The 19671-nt window shown below is 40.4% G+C and overlaps 1 protein-coding gene across 1 annotated transcript in view; it reads left to right on the forward strand.

Annotated features, from left to right (window-relative positions):
* Window positions 1-19671, forward strand: part of LOC148008191 (ubiquitin homeostasis protein lub1-like) — a 69652-nt gene that overhangs the window by 18361 nt on the left and 31620 nt on the right. The window contains exons 6-10 of the mRNA XM_087674434.1: window positions 4300-4368; window positions 5162-5222; window positions 6963-7102; window positions 7176-7365; window positions 7470-7531. Of these exons, the coding sequence (XP_087530560.1) occupies window positions 4300-4368; window positions 5162-5222; window positions 6963-7102; window positions 7176-7365; window positions 7470-7531 (522 nt within the window). The remainder of the gene's footprint in view (window positions 1-4299; window positions 4369-5161; window positions 5223-6962; window positions 7103-7175; window positions 7366-7469; window positions 7532-19671) is intronic.

A 19671-nucleotide genomic window follows, 5' to 3' on the forward strand; every position in this document is an offset into this window, starting at 1 on the left:
AAAACCAATGGGCTGCTGTACATACACTTTTTCCTGAAGTTTCCCATATAAAAATGCAATTTTAATATCAAGCTGGTGCACAATCCAACCATAAGGGGCAACCAAAGCAACATAAACCATACACCGAATGGTGGTCATACAAGATGTAGGAGCAAATGTCTCCTCATAATCAATGCCCTTCTTTTGTCCATAGCCTTTTGCCACAAGCTTGGATTTGTACTTATCAATGGATCCATCCGCTTTTCTTTTCAGCTTATAGACCCATTTAATATCAATGGCTTTCTTTCCAACTGGCAATGTCACTAAATCCCATAATTGATTCTTCATGATAGAATCAAATTTAGCTTGCATTGCTGCTATCCATTGCACACTTTGTCGTGCATCCTCAAAACAATCAAGCTCTTCATCATCAAGTGTGTGTGCTGCCATCACAAACTCCATTGTATTAGCATGATCATGCAGATGTGCTTGTCTTCTAGTGCAATCAGCAAGACTAGCATCCAAATGACAGTCTTTTAAAGTTTACAAGTACCATGTAGGCATTTGCCTAGCCTCTTGATTATGTACATAATCTTGATGAACCCCAAATTCAGCATCTTGATGAATATTCAGATAAGCCATAGGTTGAATTTCTGCATTGCTTAATGGAGTAGTTGGTTGAACATTTTGTTCATTTCATGAAGCTCCAGCTGTATCACTAAAAGAAATAGGCAGTAGCCCTTCAAACACATAATTTACAACTTGATATGTGTCAAAACCAGCAAGAGATAATTCTGATTTTTCATAAAAAATCACATCCCTATTGACAAAGGCTTTCTTGGAAACAAGATTATACAGTTTGTACCCTTTGCTCTCATTGTTATACCCCACAAATATGCACTTGATAGGCTTGTTGTCCAACTTCTTTCCCAATACTTTGGGAATATGTGCATATGCAAGACACCCAAAGTATGAAAGTGGCCAATTGAAGGTTTCCAACTGTTTCTAGCCTCAAAAGACGTGACCGTATGGTAGATTTTTAGCTTCCATCCATAACTGCTTCCATCCAAAAACCATATGGTAGGTTTTTAGCTTTCAACATACATTTGGCCATCTCCATGAGTGACCGATTCTTTCTTTCTACAATCCCATTTTGCTATCGAGTATATGCAGCAGTATACTGATGGGCAGTGCTTTTTTGCTTCAAAAAATTATTCAGTAAAGAAGATATATATTCCCCCCCTTGATCCGAACTGAGAGTCTTAAGGTGACAGTAGATTGATTTTCCACAAGTGCAATAAAAACCAAAAATGCATCATATACCTTTGACTTTTTCACCAATGAATAGACCCAACAAAAGCGAGTAAAGTCATCATTGAAGGTGATGATATAATAACATCCACCCAAAAACTTTGTCTACATAGGTCCATATACATCCGAATGCACAATCTGTAACTTGGTTGTTGCCTTAAAAGTAATAGCACGAGGAAAAGTGAACCGATGTATTTTTCCCAAAATGCATTCCTCACAAATATGCTTAGGAGGTCTCTCCAAGAGAGATAAACCATCTAACATCTGAGTACATTGCATAAGCATTAAATTGCCATAGTTAACAGATCCCATGCAAGCATGCCATTACTTTACCTATGATATAACGGGAGTAATTGTAGATGCCAAATAGATTGATTGATCAATTGAATAAGCATCTAACTCATAGAGTCCATGACATAATGTGCCAGTTAATACCAAAGTCAAGAATTCCTTATCTCTAACGATGCATTTGTCATCATCAAATGCGACTTGCATTCCACACTTTGCTAAAGAAGAAATGAATAACAAATTCTTCTTTATGTGTGGTACATATAATGCATTTTGCACAAATGCAGAGTAGAGCCATCAATGGCTTTTAAGACAATCTCTCCAACTCCTCTAAGAGGGTAAGATGCATTGTTGACTCATTGCACAGATTTGCCTACAGGAGTTGCAATAATAGAGATAAACAAATCCTTGTGGGATGTAATGTGCTTAGAAGCACCACTGTTAAAGAACCAAGTGCTATCATCCTTTGTAGAGTTGAATGCTCCATTTTTCCAAGAAGAATCATAACTGCAAGAGTAAAAACAATAGTCATGGTCAACAACAAAAGACACGGACTTTGTAGTAGTAGAAGGTGCATTAGAAACAAACATCTCGGACTCCTCCTTGGCAATGCGTTTCTTGCACTATGTGATGTAGTGCCCTGGCTTTTTACAATAATGGCACTTGCCCCTTTTTGGCTTGCGTGCCCGCCTGCTTCTTGTTACTCTATGAAGTACTTGAACTTCCATAGATTGACTGCCTTGCCCTTTTGTCTCGCCATAAAAGCATGTTCAGAGGCTACAACATCTATCCCATTGTTCTTCCTTGTTTGCTCTTCTTCTAGGAGCAATCTAGGAGCAAACTAACCAATTGAAGAAAGGTAGGTGGCTACGGAGAAATTCTCACGGTGAGATTTAAGGCTGTGTGAAAGGCCAAATAAGAGAGTGGTAAGGAATTCAAAGTAGTAGAGATCATCTGTGCATCAGAATAATACTCATCTACATTCATCAACTGCTCACGCAAGTCCTAAATTTTGTTAAGATGATCTTGCATGGCATCACCTTTATCCATTTTCACATTCTCAAACTCCTTTTTCAAGAAAGAAATGCATGTCTCATTTTTTCCAGCAAACACCTTCTCAAGTGTGAGCCATGCTACTCCTGAAGAACTAGCAAACCGTATCTGCGAAATTATGGACCATTGAATTGCTAATGCAATCAATGACAATGCATGGGCATCCCGAGTGGCCCAAGCCTTTTGCGCAACTATTCTTTAGGGAAGTGGCTGAGCTGGAGTTGGCCTTTGAGCACGTCCTCCTTGAGGAGGAGTTGCAGGAGCCACAACTCTAGGACAGACTTCTTCACCACTAACATATTCCCAATTTTTTTTAGCAATGAGCACATTCTTCATCATGAAAGACCATAGAGAATAGTTATTGCCATCCAATCTATCCTCTTTGGATACATAAGTGAATACATCACTTTGTCCTTGATTGGCCATTATTCTGTCCTTGATTGACCAAAATAGAGAATAATGTGACTCGGCAATAAAACCTCTCGTATGAAAAGTAAAAAGTGCCCTAGTGTCCTACTGCGGTCATTGACACTCCTCTGTGAGCGTAGGTGTGAGTGAAACCCAACATGCATATCTGTTTCATCTTGCCTTTATTGGTTACCATCAACCACAATTAAAGAGAAGAGGGGGCAACTTCTTCTATTCAATCAATGCTGTTTATTATCTAAAGGGCTGGAAATCAGAAATTTCTCTCTTGTTCATTCTCCCTCAGCTATGTTAGATGTATATTGAATTTGGCACTGAAAACTGAAGATTTGAGCCTTGGATTTGAATTTGATGTGTTGTGGATTGCTGATTTGTTGCTCTCAATGTGTAATGGGCAATGATTAGGGTTTGCATGGCAACTTTGGAATTCGTGCATGCATGTTTTTTATGATGGAGGAAGGTTGTTGATGCAAATTTCGTCAGTGGATAGTACAATAGATGAGATTCTCAATCTATAAATGGGTTGATTTGCTTGCAACCAGATAGGGCAATCTAGGGTTTTATGCTGCTGATCATTTTACATGCAAGTATTTAAGACCTGATTTGTGCCTGGATGTGCATTTGATCCTAGGAGAATTGGCTTGGTCTATAGAGGAAGAGTAGATCCTAGGAGAGCAATCCCTCTTGGATCCTAGATAAGGTGACTTTTCTTGGGGATTTGAGTCAATTGCTAGTCGTACTTCTGCACCCGTAGTTGTTTGCTGTATGGAAATGTATGGGAAAAACTATGGTTGCCTTTTGTCTATGCACGCTTTTCCTCGACTGCAATGCTACATTATGTCATTCTGTACATTGTTACTAGATGATGCATGTCCATGCCATTGGTCAGAAACAATTATGTAAAATTAACTCCTAGGTATTTTATGGGCTTTGGAGCTGCTGTGCAGATGCACCTCTTTAGAGTTGATTTCAACTTGTGATAGGGAATTTTTACCTTAGGTGTTCATGGAACAGAAAAATTGATTGGAGAAGAAAATGGTAAAAAATCATGCATAAAGGAAACCTAGATCATGGTTTGAAAGGTAAAAATCTAGATTCAAAAAAGGTATTCTTTCAAATTTCACTTCAATAACTGCTCTTTGATGTATGTTTTCTAGTCATGATATCAAGTATTTATATCGTAATACTGGATAACTATGTCAATATTTAATATTTCCTCATGGTGATGTGCTTGGTTTCCAGGTTCAACTGACTGTACCTTGAAGGTTTGGCAGGGTGCTAAGTGTTTGCGAACCTTTACAGGACACTCTGGTATGTCAACCTAGCTCATAACGAAGCTTATGGCCCTTTTTTCCCCCCTAGGACAAAATGAATACATCTAAGGCCAAGGTCCAGAGGAGAACTCACAGAAGCATGATTCCACAAGAAAAACAACTTACATCCTGATTGTGAATGGGCTGAGAGGGTATTGAAATGGTCTATACAGCATCTTACAACATATTCTGTTCAAACTGAAATTCTAAAATAATCTGGTTTGAAGTACCTTATTCCCTTTTTATTTAGGTTCACTTCGGTCTCACAGCATGTGATTCTATGCACTTTAAAGCACCATTTGTTAAAGTTTGCATCTTTGTAATGGAGTTTCAGAATAGATAGATAAGCTGTTACACAGGTAGGTCCTGACTGAATTTAATCAGGAAATTTATGCATTGGATGGGGAGTATCAGATGTAACTGAAGACTCTCCTTTCAAGCATAACTGAGGACATCTTGTAGTTTCACCTCGTGGAAACTTATAGTGCCAAACATAAGCGAGATTCTGCTCTGCTAATTCCTTGGAAGCTGGGGATCCCCGTGAAATCTTGTTTGTTTCTTTTGTTGATATTATGTTGCTGTGGAGATTTGTCTACTGCACACTGCCACTAGTTATATCTATTGTCAGCACCTCAGATATTACTGGTTTTGCAGGGATTATAGAATAAAAGTCCTGACTTTTTTTATGAATGGTTGATTTCTTTGATTACACATTTTAGCAAAGCTGAAATGTCAGTTGAATGGTGTATTTCTTTTGTTGATGGAAAAATGCATTTGGTGTCTACTTGCAGACACTGTACGAGGGCTTGCATATCTCCAAAATGTTGGAATTTTATCTGCTTCACATGACGGGTATTATTTTTGGTGCCTCGACATTGTATCTTGTCTCTTCAATTTAAAGAGGATCAGTCTTTCAAGGAAAGCATGGCCAATGACTTTAGAACAACCTTGTTTGACATGAGTCTGGACATCTAAAACACAAGTGTTTCCTTCGCAGACAACTGGCAAAAAGGCACTAATTAGCACTAGTGTGGTAGTGCTATATGGATAAGTGTCTTTTTTTGAAGTTCGGGAAAAATATCATATTTTCCTTAGAACCGCATTATTTAGAAAATGCTTTCTGGCATACATCTACATGACCAAAAGTATATGTGGAAAATGTAGAACTCTGAACTTAATGATGTACATGATGGAGAGACAATCTGCAATATAGCGATGCACAGTTTTTGACGAGATGTAGCAATGGGATTTGGATGCACTAAAGTTAGAAATTTATATGAATATTTGATACTAGGGGAAACTAGTTATGAACGATGTACATGTGAAAAAATTTATCTCAAGGGTTCCATTTAAGCTAAATTACACATATGCTGTTACTAAACTTACATTAAAGTGTATACTTCAAGTGGTGATGAGTGATCCATAAATGTTAAAAGGGAAAAGAGAACATGGATTTGCCATAGTACTAGATTAAGAAAACATTAAAAGAGGCTTTGATTCACTGCATTGATGAGCTGCCATTGGCCATTTAAAAGTATCAATTCTCTCTACATAAAAGTACTGGCCGAAAACTTGTGTGTCCAAATTGGTCCACAGTATCTTGTACTCTGCTAATATATTCATTGGCCAGAAGTTTGACACAATCAACAAGGAAGGAGTGCTTGAAACTAGTGTTGGACACACAGTTAGCTGGCATGAAACGCATGTTTGATCCATAACATCTCATAGAAGCTTTGTAATAAAAATTGCTGGAATCAGAATATGTCTTGCATGTGAAAAATCTATAAAAGTGCGATTTTAGCCTTGGAGTCTGCTATGCTAGAAAACATGATTTGAGCTACAAGTGATACTGTATCCTTAAATTTGGGTTCCAAAGTAAGGTAGTCCACATGTTATGTGAAGGAAATGATCTCAAGCCTTTAAAATTGAGTGGGAAAATATTTTAATACAAGTTCTAGTCATAGTTTCTGTAGCTTAAAAGCAAAGCCTGGAATTTCAGTGAGATTTTGGACCTTTAAAACTAACTTTTGATGAAACTAGAAGTCATAGATAGAAACTATGTTTCAAAGAAAATTCAAGCTTTTTTCAGCACATTAGAAGCATATGGGAACAATCAAACTATAAATTAATGGTACAAATATGCTAAAATAATTCCAGGGAGTTGGTCAATTAAAAAATTGCAAGCATCCAATGACACTTTTTATGTCCTATTGCCTGGCTAGTGCAAACATTGCCCTGGTCAAGGAGCACATAACTGACTTGACATCCCAAACACAAACCTCAGAAAAGGAAAATACAAAACTCAAACCCTAAAGCCGATTTTCTGAAAGCACTCTGAATTGATATCTTGTGCATCTGTCACTCATATTTACTTAGATTGCATGTGAAGCTGCAAATGGTGTGATTGTTACGTGGCTAAGAATGGCCACTTGTGGTCACCTTGTGAGACCCTGAAATGGCCTTGGCCTTTCCAAAATGTTCCAGCATTTCTGGACAAGAAAACTTTTACTTCTAATCTAAGTTTTGGTTTTTAAACTTTGGTATTTGTAATGTTGATCTTTTGTGGTGCTAATCTCAAGTTTTTCCTTGTAGGTCTGTCAGGCTATGGTCTGAAAATGGGGATAGTTTATTGGAAATGGTGGGACACACTGCCATTGTCTATTGTGTGGCAGCCCATTCTTCAGGGGATATAGCATCCGGCAGTGAAGATTGTTTCGTGAAACTCTGGAAAGGTAATGAACAGTCAATTCCACCAGTATATTGTTGTATCAAACAGTGACAATGTTTGAATGGTCATGCAATCAGATGGAGTCTGCTATCAGAGTATACAACATCCGGGTTGTGTCTGGGACATCAAGTTTCTTCCAAATGGTGACCTCATCACTGCCTGCTCTGATGGTGTCACAAGGCTTTGGACAAAGAATTCAAAGTGGTTTACATCGCCTGAGGAGATGGAAGCATATGAAAATCAAGTCTCTGCATGGAGAACCCAGACGTTAGTGAAACATTTTATCATCAGATTCTCCTTCCTCTATCCTGCTTATAATATTGAAACAGGAAGAAGACCTTTATATTTACAGCAGCACACTCGTATTGCAGAAAGACTGTAGGTGGTGTGAATGTTAAAGAGCTACCTGGTAGTGAGGTTCTTAAGCAGCCAGGTATGTCTTGATCTTGGTACTTTCAGACATTGAAGTCCTCTTAAATGTTTAGGTCTATGCTATAATGCCTCATCTTATACAATGTGCACGATGCTCAGCTACAGTGGGGTTTGGGTTGTGTCATGCAGGGGTGGATGGTAAAACTAGAGTATTCTAGCTGAGATGTTGCTCAGACTGAAAATCTCTTTAGTGTGAAGCATAAAAGTGGTAGACAAGAGAATAAACAAGATGGATTGACAGCCGCCTGTAGCTTAAGCTTTGCCTCATTTTCTAAGAAAGTGGACTATCTTATAAATGGGAATGTATTTAGACAGAAAAGCTAGCAATTTAGAGCTATGTCTAGGATGAAAATTAATGTTAACATATCTGAGGATGACTTATGAACTGTTTGCTGCTCAGTACAGAAGATGTATACAGGGGAATGGGCAAGATGCAACTGGTGATTGAAATGATTTTAGTCAAATTATGAGTGAATTGAAGTAATTGATGTAATGGAGAAAGGATAAACCCCTTATTTCTTAAAGTTTTAATATGCTTCCCAAAAATGCACGACCCTGTTGGACGTTCTGGGATTGGCTAGTCTATATTGAAGAAATGGTAGTAGAAACAGCCACCAAAGAGAATGTGCTCCCACACTGAATATTTGCATATCACTTATGAACAAAGGGTAGGTTACCAACTAGCAGCAAGGAAAGGTGCATTGACACTTAGGCATATTGTAGGCCATCTCGTGGGCTACGTGTTGATGCCCATTGATCCATGATCCGGGCTCCCTAGGCATTTAAAGTTTCATTAAATGTAGTTGTTGCCCCTAGTGTACTAGACACTAAGTGACACTAGGGTTATGGTTGATTTTAGGGTTTCCTATGATGGTGAAGTCGTTAGGGTTTCATTTTTTAATTATAAAAAGACACTTTGTGCCTCATTAGCACATAAGTGTGGCATTATTTAGTGTGATTTCCTTGGGCGTTGTATTCTCTCTCTCATTAATACATCGCCTCTCATTTTGTGATTGAGTTATTGTGCATTGATTATCTTTCATTCTCTTTCAATTAATCACACAATTCGTCCATGCATGGGCCAACAGTGGTATCGGAGTGAGGTTACATTCATCGTTCTCACCAATCGCTCACGATCATTTTCTATGCAGCCATTGCCATTGAGTGTCACACCTCGGCCGACTACCACTTGAAGCCACTGCCATCATGCCAATTTCTAACAACTTCAATGAGTGGCCATCAACTGGATGCCATTGTTTCGACCATTGTCAATGCCACTTGGTCTCTGCAAGGTACATCAAGTGATGCCATTCGCAGTATTGGAGAATGCAAGTCCTTGTTGTTGCTTGTTGATTAGAAGTTTGCTGACTTCGATTGCTGCCTTTGCACCTAATTGTTGCTGCCTTCACTTCTTGATAGACTGCCATTGATGTCACGATTTGTGGACCTGCTCCTCATAGCCCAATGCACAGATTGAATTTTCTTGTTGGCTATCTTGCCAATCAGGCGTTGTGCCCGTCAACACGTCCTTGCCGTGCGGACTCGCTGCCTCCATGTCACTGACAACTCGCTGCCCATGTCTTGTTTGCCGGTTGAAGCGTTGCCTGTTTGCCACGTCTGTCACAACTCTATAGAAACAGAATTTGTATCCTTTTTCATTAATTTGTCTATATAATGATTTATTAAATTTATTTCCTTTGCACTAATTAGATATAAAGAAAAGTGCATTGGAGCTGGCCACTGATGAGTGGTCACAGGTTATGGTGGACCCACGCGGTGGGTTAGAGAAAAGATAGTTCACACTTCCACCTATATGACCCGATTGGGCGCTTGTGACTAGAACTCACGCATATCAGGGTTAGACTCGCACACAGAAAGGATTGATGCCTTGAAGTGTGGGCTAGATCCACCAGAACAAATAGTTACAATCAACAAGATGGCATGATCATGAAATGCTTGTATAATGTGCATGTGTGGGCTGAAAGCTTGAAATGCACATTTCTTTGCATAGGAAAGTCACATGAAGATTCGGATACCATTTTTGCGATGTACACGGAAAAATCTTTCATATGATACCCATATTGGGGGGGTCCCTAAATTTTAGGAGATCCCTAAATTTTAGGAGGTCCCTAAATTTTAGGAGCCTCGAATTAGCCTAAAAATGCTAGTCCTAAAAAATAGGGATGTCATTCTCAAAATAGTAAGTTCTGTACTCTGACTGTGCTTACTAAATTTGGTTGTTTCTATTCTTGACAGTATTCAACCCAAAAAGGAAGGCCATAGAGAAGAGACAAGTGTCAAGACACTTGTCACACAAGTTTCCAAGTGTCCCACCACTTGTCACATCTCATGACATGTGGCTGGACACTTGTCTTGTGCTACTCCACTTTCCCCTTTTGTACTAGCTCTCCCCTCTCCTATAAATAAGAGCTCGTTTTTCTTCATTCAACATCCTTTTTCTTTGCTATAAACTCATGAACAACACCCACAGATAGCCAGAAACTGGCCCCATCCATCCCCATCATCATCCCCCACTTCTCCATTATCAAATTCCTCCATATTCCCTCTTCTATCACTGCTGTTTTACAGGACAGCAAGCCTGTAAATTCATTACAGCACCTCCTTCTCGAGCTCTTTCTTCCATTTTAGCAACAAGAAGCAATCCCTATCCATATACTGCTGATCAACGATGGAGAAAGGCTGAATTCCCCTTTTTCTTCTCTCATACTGTAAAGAAATCAGTTCTTATCATTGCATAATAGATAATGCATGTGTGTTTGTACATCTTTGCATGATCTTGTGAGAGTGAGAATTACTTCTTCTCACTCTCAGGTTGATTGTAACTGAGCTCTTCCCTAAGGGACTTGGGTTGAGCAGAAATACATTCCTTCGGGGGGGGGTTGCCCATCTTCAACCCTCAATCTTGTCTCCATTACTTTTACATTTTCATGGCTGTAATTTTGTGAGTAATTTTCATTTTCAGCTTTAAGTGTTCATTCTCTTTTATATTAAATCTCGAAAACAAGCGAATATCATAATTGTTAAGCATACTACGTTGTTCGGGGCGTTTACAGTGGTATCAGAGCTTTGGCTTGGTCCTCACCCCCAACACTGGTAGTGCTTACAACTATAAGTTTGTTTGTTTTCAGCCCTTGCATTGAGTGCTTGAGCATATTTTTTTTCTTTAGTCTCAATGGATCAATCGAGTGCTATCCTTCAAGCCATTCAAAGTCTTAGAGAGGAGAATCAGCAAATTCGTGAGCAACTTCTCAAACTAGAAAAAGTTGAGAATCCCAAAGAATTCAAGAAAAGAAGCCCATCTACTTCAAGGAGACAAAGCCATACCAATGAAAGGAGCCGATCAAGAAGTCCAACTACTTCTAAGAGGCAGTCCCATTCTACTTCAAGACAAAGAAAGAGATCGCGTCGAAGCTCATCCTCTTCTTCAAAGTCATCTGGCGCCTATTCTGATGGATCCTCTTCTAGTAATGAAGAGTCACACCCTTCTCGTGGAAGACCTCATCATCGTCAAAGGCGTCGACATTCTTCACCCTCGTCTCCATCTTCATCCCCATCAAGCACTTCATCATCTTCAACCTCAAGATCCGAGCATGGACGAAGGCATAAGAAGAAGAAGAAGACTAAGTCACTATCTCAACTTGAAAAGAAGATCAAGTTCAGTATGTATGATGGTTCCCGAAATCCTGATCTTCTTCTGAAATTTATTCGTCAATTTCAAATTTTGTATGGTTGTGACAAGTATAAAGAAAAAGAAAAGATTAAGTTTGCAGCTTTACATTTAACCGACTTAGCCCATACTTGGTGGACGGGGTTGGAATATGATCATGCTGCCCCAAAATCATGGCGGTCCTTTGTTCACCTGATACAAAGCCAATTTCTTCCTGTTCATTTCAAAAGAGATGTAAAAATGGAATGGGATCGGCTTTGGCAAAGGAAAAATGAGTCACTTGGTGACTATACCAAGAGATTTTGGGAGCTACTTTTGAAGGTCCAACATTTCAAGAAGATCAGCAGTTCGGAAAAGCTTAGGAAGTTTCAAGGAGGTTTGCATTTTAAACTTCGTACTGCTCTTAATCATTATCATTGTTCTAGTCTCAGGGAACTCATTGACCATGCTGAGACATGGAAAATGGAACACAATGGCAACAAATCATTCCAAAAGAATGATAAGAAGAGAGTAGCTGATGATGAGGAGTATTCAGCCCCAAATGAAGGACAAAAACAGTGGCAAAAGCAGCCATCAAATCAAAAGAAGATGAAGCCCTATGCACCTGCTAATGCTCCTCAATTTCGCTCCAATCTATACCCACAAGCAAAGCAACTTTCCGAAGAAGAAAAGCAACGCTTCATGAAAGAAGGGAAGTGCTTTAAATGTGGACAAACAGGCCACATAGCGAAGCAATGTCCAAACAAGGGACAAAGCAAGGTTTCTGACAACAAGCCTAAGTCGCCAGTGAAAATCAATGCTATCAGTGATGTAGTTGCAAACACAACTCACACTCCAGAGACACGCAAATTATTAAAAGCTTGGGGACAGTTGCAAGGTAAGCAAGCACTATTCTTGATAGATCTTGGGGCGAATGAAAATATCATTTCCTTGCAATTAGCTAAAGAGCTTGGATTAAAGAACGAAGAGATGGACACTCCGGCAGAAGTTCGCCAAGCTTTAAATGCTGATGAAGGTGACACAGTGAAGACTGTGATACCCTACATTGGCAAGCTCAAGTTTCAAATTCAAGGCTACAGTGACGAAGATACCTTCTGTATCGGAGACCTTGATGGTTGCGATGTGATTCTTGGCATGCCCTGGAATCATAGAGTAGATTCAACCATCTTCTCTCAGAAAAAGAAGGTAGAACTCACCAACAAAGGCAAGAAGTACGAGATCCAAGCTGGAGTTTCTGGAGACACCATACCTATGGTAAGCCATATGCAAGTGTCTAGAGAAATTAAGGATTGTGTTCAATGTTGTCTGCTTTATGTCACTGATGTAAAAGATAATATGAATGCTGAAAACCAAGAGCAACTTCAGCTCTTGGAAAAGTATAAAGATTGTTTTTCGGAAGATCTTCCTTATCAGCTTCCCCTAGAAAGGCCAGAAGACCATCATATTGATATTATCCCGGGCAGTTCTCCTCCTAATATAGCACCATACCGTGTGAGCCGTCCTCAACAAGAAGAAATCAGAAAGCAAGTCGAAGACCTACTCAACCGTGGGCTAATTAGGCCAAGTAGCTCACCATTTTGTTCACCGGTTCTTCTTGTTCAAAAGAAAGATGGCACATTCAGGATGTGCATTGATTATCGAGCCCTCAAGAAAATCACTATGAAGAATCGGTTTCCTATTCCCAGAATTGACGACATTTTGGATCATCTAGGAGGCTCAAAGGTTTTCAGCCGCATTGATCTAAAGAGTGGTTATCATCAAATTAGGGTAATACCACAAGATGTACACAAAACTGCTTTCCGCACTTCATACGGTCTTTATGAATTCTTGGTGGTTCCTTTCGGATTAACCAATGCACCAGCCACCTTTAATCGAATGATGGAGCGCATCTTTAGAGAGCATCGACAATATGTCGGTACTTTCTTTGATGATATTCTTGTCTTTAGCAAGAATGAAGAGGAGCATCATCAACACTTGGAAATTGTTCTACAATTACTACAACAAAATCAACTCTTGGTAAATGGTAAAAAGAGTGAATTTTTCATGCATAAAATAAATTACCTTGGGCATGTCATCTCTTCTGAAGGGATTCAGATGGATCCTGAAAAGATCAGGATAATCCAAGAATGGCCTCATCTTCGTGATGTACATGAGGTGCGATCGTTTCTTGGCTTATGTTCTTATTACCGCCGCTTCATCAAGCATTTTGCACATATGGCTTCTCCACTTCATGATCTTACAAAGAAGAAGATCTCTTTCCAATGGAAGGAAAAAGAGAAGGCAGCCTTCACAAGGCTGAAAACAGCTCTTACTTCTGGACCTGTTCTTATCATTCCAGATCTGGTAAAACCATTTGTGGTGGAAGCAGATGCTTGCGGTGATTGTATTGGTGCAGTGCTAAATCAAGAAGGCCATGCCGTAGCCTTTGAAAGCCGCCGTCTAAATGATGTGGAGAAAAGGTATGACATTTATGAAAAGGAGCTCTTAGCAGTGGTTCATGCTTTAAAGATATGGAAACATTATCTTTTAGGCAATGAATTCCTTATTAAAACCGATCATCAAAGCTTGAAGTATTTCAAGACTCAAAAGCATTTGCAGGAGAAACATGCAAGATGGGAAAATTTCTTGTCTATGTTTCATTTTCAAATTATGTACACTCCAGGGAAACAAAATGTAGTTGCTGATGCACTTTCTAGAGTGCCTCGCATTGCAACTATTACAGTGGCTCATCATGAAGATTTTCAAACGATGAAGAATACTTATGATGAAGATACTGATTTTGCAGCAATTTGGTCAAATTTACAGCAAGGAGGTTCTCATCCAGATTATTCCATCAAAGACGGTTACCTTCTCATGAACAATCGCCTTTGTGTCACTCTTCCTGTTCGACAAAAGGTGCTTAAAGAAACTCATGAACCCCCTTATGCAGGGCATAGAGGGAGGGCAGCCACTCTAAGTGCAATTGAGCGCTACTTTTATTGGCCAACATTACGAAAAGATACACATAACTTCATTGAGGCTTGTCTGGTATGCCAAAAATCCAAATATGATAGGCAGAAGATTCCAGGATTGTTGCAACCTCTTCCAGTGCCCAAAGATCCATGGGAATCTATCACAATGGATTTCATCTCAGGTATTCCAAGAACACCTCAAGGTCATGATATGATTTGGGTCATAATTGATAGATTCAGCAAACAATCACATTTTATTCCATGTCATAAAACATTGAAATCCGCACAAGCTGCAAGACTTTTCATTCAACATATCCTCAGATTACATGGTATGCCTTCTGAGATCATTTCAGATAGAGACTCCAAATTCACAAGTAACTTTTGGCGTGCTTTATTTGAGAATTTGGGAACCACTTTAAAGTTCTCCTCAGCTTTTCATCCTCAAACTGACGGCCAAACAGAGGTGATGAATCTCACTCTTTTGGATATGTTGAAAGCTTATGTTAGTGAACATAAGTCACAATGGGAGAAATATCTTCCATTATTGGAGTTTGCTTACAACAATACAGTGCACTCATCCACAGGGAAAGCTCCAAATGAAATAGTACAGGGTAAAGTGATTCCTCCTCCAATTATTCGCACTAAAGATAAGATTTTTGCTGCTGATGAGTTTGCTTCAGATTTAAAAACTGCAATGGATCAAGTTCGAGCCACTATCAAAGTTTCCCAAGAGCGACAAAAGAAGCAAGCAGATAAACGAAGAAGACCTTTGGCTTTTGAAAAAGGTCAATATGTCTTGCTAAAGTTTGATAAAAGCAGGCTCAAACAAGGTTCTGGTCAAAATTCATCTTTTCCAAAGCTCTCAAGTAGATACTTTGGACCCTTCAAAGTGATTGAGAAAATAAATGAAGTTTCTTATCGACTTGAGCTTCCTACTCATTGGAAAATACACAATGCTTTTCATGTAAGTTTACTAAAACCTTACATAGGACCAGAACCAAAGGAACCCATTACTGAAGATCCCCCAGAAGTTGAAGAAACAGAGCAACTCTTGGAACCTGAAAAGATTTTGTTTCTCAAGGATCGAACCACGAGAAGTGGCCTTGTGACACGAAAATTCTTGCTAAAATTCAAGAATCTACCCACAACAGATGCACAGTGGGTAGATGAAAAATTCATGAAGGATTACCCAAATATTCTACAACAATATCAAGAAGCTTTTCAGCTGAGGACAGCTGAATAAAAGCCAGAGGGCTGTCACAACTCTATAGAAACAGAATTTGTATCCTTTTTCATTAATTTGTCTATATAATGATTTATTAAATTTATTTCCTTTGCACTAATTAGATATAAAGAAAAGTGCATTGGAGCTGGCCACTGATGAGTGGTCACAGGTTATGGTGGACCCACGCGGTGGGTTAGAGAAAAGATAGTTCACACTTCCACCTATATGACCCGATTGGGCGCTTGTGACTAGAACTCACGCATATCAGGGTTAGACTCGCACACAGAAAGGATTGATGCCTTGAAGTGTGGGCTAGATCCACCAGAACAAATAGTTACAATCAACAAGATGGCATGATCATGAAATGCTTGTATAATGTGCATGTGTGGGCTGAAAGCTTGAAATGCACATTTCTTTGCATAGGAAAGTCACATGAAGATTCGGATACCATTTTTGCGATGTACACGGAAAAATCTTTCATATGATACCCATATTGGGGGGGTCCCTAAATTTTAGGAGATCCCTAAATTTTAGGAGGTCCCTAAATTTTAGGAGCCTCGAATTAGCCTAAAAATGCTAGTCCTAAAAAATAGGGATGTCATTCTCAAAATAGTAAGTTCTGTACTCTGACTGTGCTTACTAAATTTGGTTGTTTCTATTCTTGACAGTATTCAACCCAAAAAGGAAGGCCATAGAGAAGAGACAAGTGTCAAGACACTTGTCACACAAGTTTCCAAGTGTCCCACCACTTGTCACATCTCATGACATGTGGCTGGACACTTGTCTTGTGCTACTCCACTTTCCCCTTTTGTACTAGCTCTCCCCTCTCCTATAAATAAGAGCTCGTTTTTCTTCATTCAACATCATTTTTCTTTGCTGTAAACTCATGAACAGCACCCACAGATAGCCAGAAACTGGCCCCATCCATCCCCATCATCATCCCCCACTTCTCCATTATCAAATTCCTCCATATTCCCTCTTCTATCACTGCTGTTTTACAGGACAGCAAGCCTGTAAATTCATTACAGCACCTCCTTCTCGAGCTCTTTCTTCCATTTTAGCAACAAGAAGCAATCCCTATCCATATATTGCTGATCAACGATGGAGAAAGGCTGAATTCCCCTTTTTCTTCTCTCATACTGTAAAGAAATCAGTTCTTATCATTGCATAATAGATAATGCATGTGTGTTTGTACATCTTTGCATGATCTTGTGAGAGTGAGAATTACTTCTTCTCACTCTCAGGTTGATTGTAACTGAGCTCTTCCCTAAGGGACTTGGGTTGAGCAGAAATACATTCCTTCGGGGGGGGGTTGCCCATCTTCAACCCTCAATCTTGTCTCCATTACTTTTACATTTTCATGGCTGTAATTTTGTGAGTAATTTTCATTTTCAGCTTTAAGTGTTCATTCTCTTTTATATTAAATCTCGAAAACAAGCGAATATCATAATTATTAAGCATACTACGTTGTTCGGGGCGTTTACAACGTCAATGCCTGAACCTACCGAGATCATCACGCTGCCTGTCTTCACTGCCACGTCAATGAATCACATTGGATGCCTGTCTCTTTTCTTTGTTGGGTATTTGACTCACGCCTCACTTACGCCTACGCTCATATGGGAGTGTCGGTGATCAGTAGGACACTGGGACACTTTTTACTCTCGGTAGGAGAGGTTTTTTCCCCCAGACTTATAGTCTTATTTTCGTATGTGCTTATGTGCTTATATTACACACTTATGGGCACTTACCGTGTTCGGGTGTGAACACCCCCTACAACCCTAAGGTTTAAGGGTTGTACTTTGTACTTTCATTCTACACTCTTTCAGTCTATTCTCTTGGGTGTCGTGCTTCACTCTGTCTCTCACTCTCACACTGTCTACTGAACTCACAGCTGCACCTCGATCCTTCCATCTCACATTTGGTATCAGAGCAGTCTTTAGTCTGCTGTCTGCAGCCCCTGCCAGCTCTGCCTAGTCGACCTGCAGCTCGTCTGCCCGCCAGCAACGCCTGATCCTGTTCGCCAGCCCCCGTCAGTCTCGCCCTGTACCTGCATGCTGCCGCTGCACCTGCGAGCGCCGCCATCTCGGCCAAGCGCCACTCTCTGCCCTGCGCCTGCTTAGCGTGCCCCTGCCCCCGTCAGTCTGCCATTGTGCAGCTTCTCACGCCAGCACGCAGCTCCAGATTACAGCGCGCAACTCTCCAGCTTGAGGCGCAGACGTCTCCACCGCCTGCCTGTGGCACGCCAACAGCCCGCCCGACACCGTCTGACCAGCGACTGTCAGCCTGCAGTCCACGTCAGCAACCTGCGTCCTGTTCGCCCGCTCCGACAGCCCGACGACTTCTGTTTGACCAGCGATCTGCCACACTGCCCCGTCCGCCTGCAATCCACGTCAGGTATTTTTTAACAAATTTTTTTATTTTAGTCCAAAACAAAGTTCTGGAAGAGGAGGTTCATACGCAGCAGGCACAGCATAAAGGATAAAGGTGTGGGATAAATTTGATGCAAATTTTTGGACTGCTTCATCAGAAATTTTGGGGCTTTTGTGTATTTTGAGGACAGTTGCATATGAACTGCTATTACAGTCACAGAAAGACTGTTTTGACAGACACTTTGGCAAAAATTTTGGGGATTTTGATTATACAGTGTTGCTGAGCACTGTTTGCACCTTGGGAAGCGTGCATTAAGAGACAGTTTTTGACAGAGTATGCCCTTGCACATTAATTGCAGAAGTGTGTTTGCTGCAATTTTTGGAAATTTGCAGATTTCCAGTCCTTACTGCTTTTTACATTGCTCATTTGTCTTTGGAAATTTGTCATCATGGCAAATCAGGAAGGTGATGTCTTTATGTATGTATCCAAGGAAGACAGATTGGACGGAAACAATTACTCGCTATGGTCATTCATGATGAAGAATGTATTAGTGGCTAAGAATTTATGGGATTATGTCAGTGGGGAGGAAACTAGACCAGGAGCTGTAGCTCCCGTTACTCCTCCTCCTCAAGGGTCACGTGGACAACGGGGACCTCAGCCCGCTCCACCTCAGCCACTTCCTCCAAGAACTGCAGCTCAAAAAGCTTGGGATACACGCGATGCACAGGCTTTGTCGCTGATTGCTTTGGCAGTTCAGCGGTCCATCATCCCTCACATTCGTTCAGTATCTTCTTCACGTGATGCATGGCTGACTTTGGAGTATATGTTTGCAGGGAAGAATGAGACTCGGATCTCTTTCTTGAAGAAAGAGTTAGAGACTTTGAAGATGAATGAGGGTGATTCTATGCAGGATCACTTGAATAAGATTTAGGACTTACGGGAGCAGCTCATGAATGTAGATGAGTACTTTTCGGATGCACAGTTGATATCCACCACCTTGAATTCCTTACCTCCTTCGTACTTGTCTTTTCATACTGCATTGAACCTCACCATGAGGATTGCCGAGCACCCACTCACTTTTATTCAGCTGGTTAGTTTGCTTCTAGAGGAGGAGCAAACAAGGAAAAATAGTGGTGTGGATGCTATAGTCTCTGAGCAGGCTTTTGTGGCAAGACAGAAAGGCAAAAACAACAAGGTGAAAAATGCTCCACAGAGTTCTGGCACTTCGGGCACATCGCAAAATCAGACACAAGGGGGAACGCAAGCAAAAAAAGGGAAATGTCATTATTCTAAGAAGCCAGGCCACTATATCACTGAGTGCAAGAAGCGCATTGCCAAAGAGAAGAAGGAGTCAGGAATGTCTGTTTCTACTACTCCTTCCACTGCTAGTGAGTCCGCGTCCTTTGTTGTGGACAGGGACTATTGTTTTTACACTTGCAGTTATGACATCTCTTGGGCTAATAGAGCACTTAGCTCTACAGAGGATGCTGACACTTGGTTCTTTGACAGTGGTGCTTCTAGGCATATTACATCTCGCAGAGATTTGTTTGCTTCAGTTAGTGCATCTCCCGTTGGGAAATCTGTACAGTGTGCCAATAATGCATCATACCCTGTTCGTGGTATTGGGGAGATTTAGCTCACAGCCATTGATGGCTCTATTTTCCGCCTGCAGGATGCTTTGTTTGTACCTGGGATAAAGAAGAATTTGCTATCTATTTCTTCTTTGGCACGTTGTGGTTTGCAGGTCACATTTGATGATGACCGTTGCATGGTTAGAGATAAAGAACGCATGACTTTGGTCTTGACAGGATCTTTGTGTCATGGTTTATATGAGTTGGATGCTCTTTCAGTAGATCAGTCAGCATACTTGACATCCACTCTTACTCCTGCTATGATACAGGCAGAGT

The sequence above is a fragment of the Lygodium microphyllum genome, unplaced genomic scaffold (genome assembly GCF_053477565.2).
Source record: "Lygodium microphyllum isolate KBCC unplaced genomic scaffold, Lygodium_microphyllum_v1.1.10 scaffold_280, whole genome shotgun sequence".
Taxonomy (NCBI): Eukaryota; Viridiplantae; Streptophyta; class Polypodiopsida; order Schizaeales; family Lygodiaceae; genus Lygodium; species Lygodium microphyllum.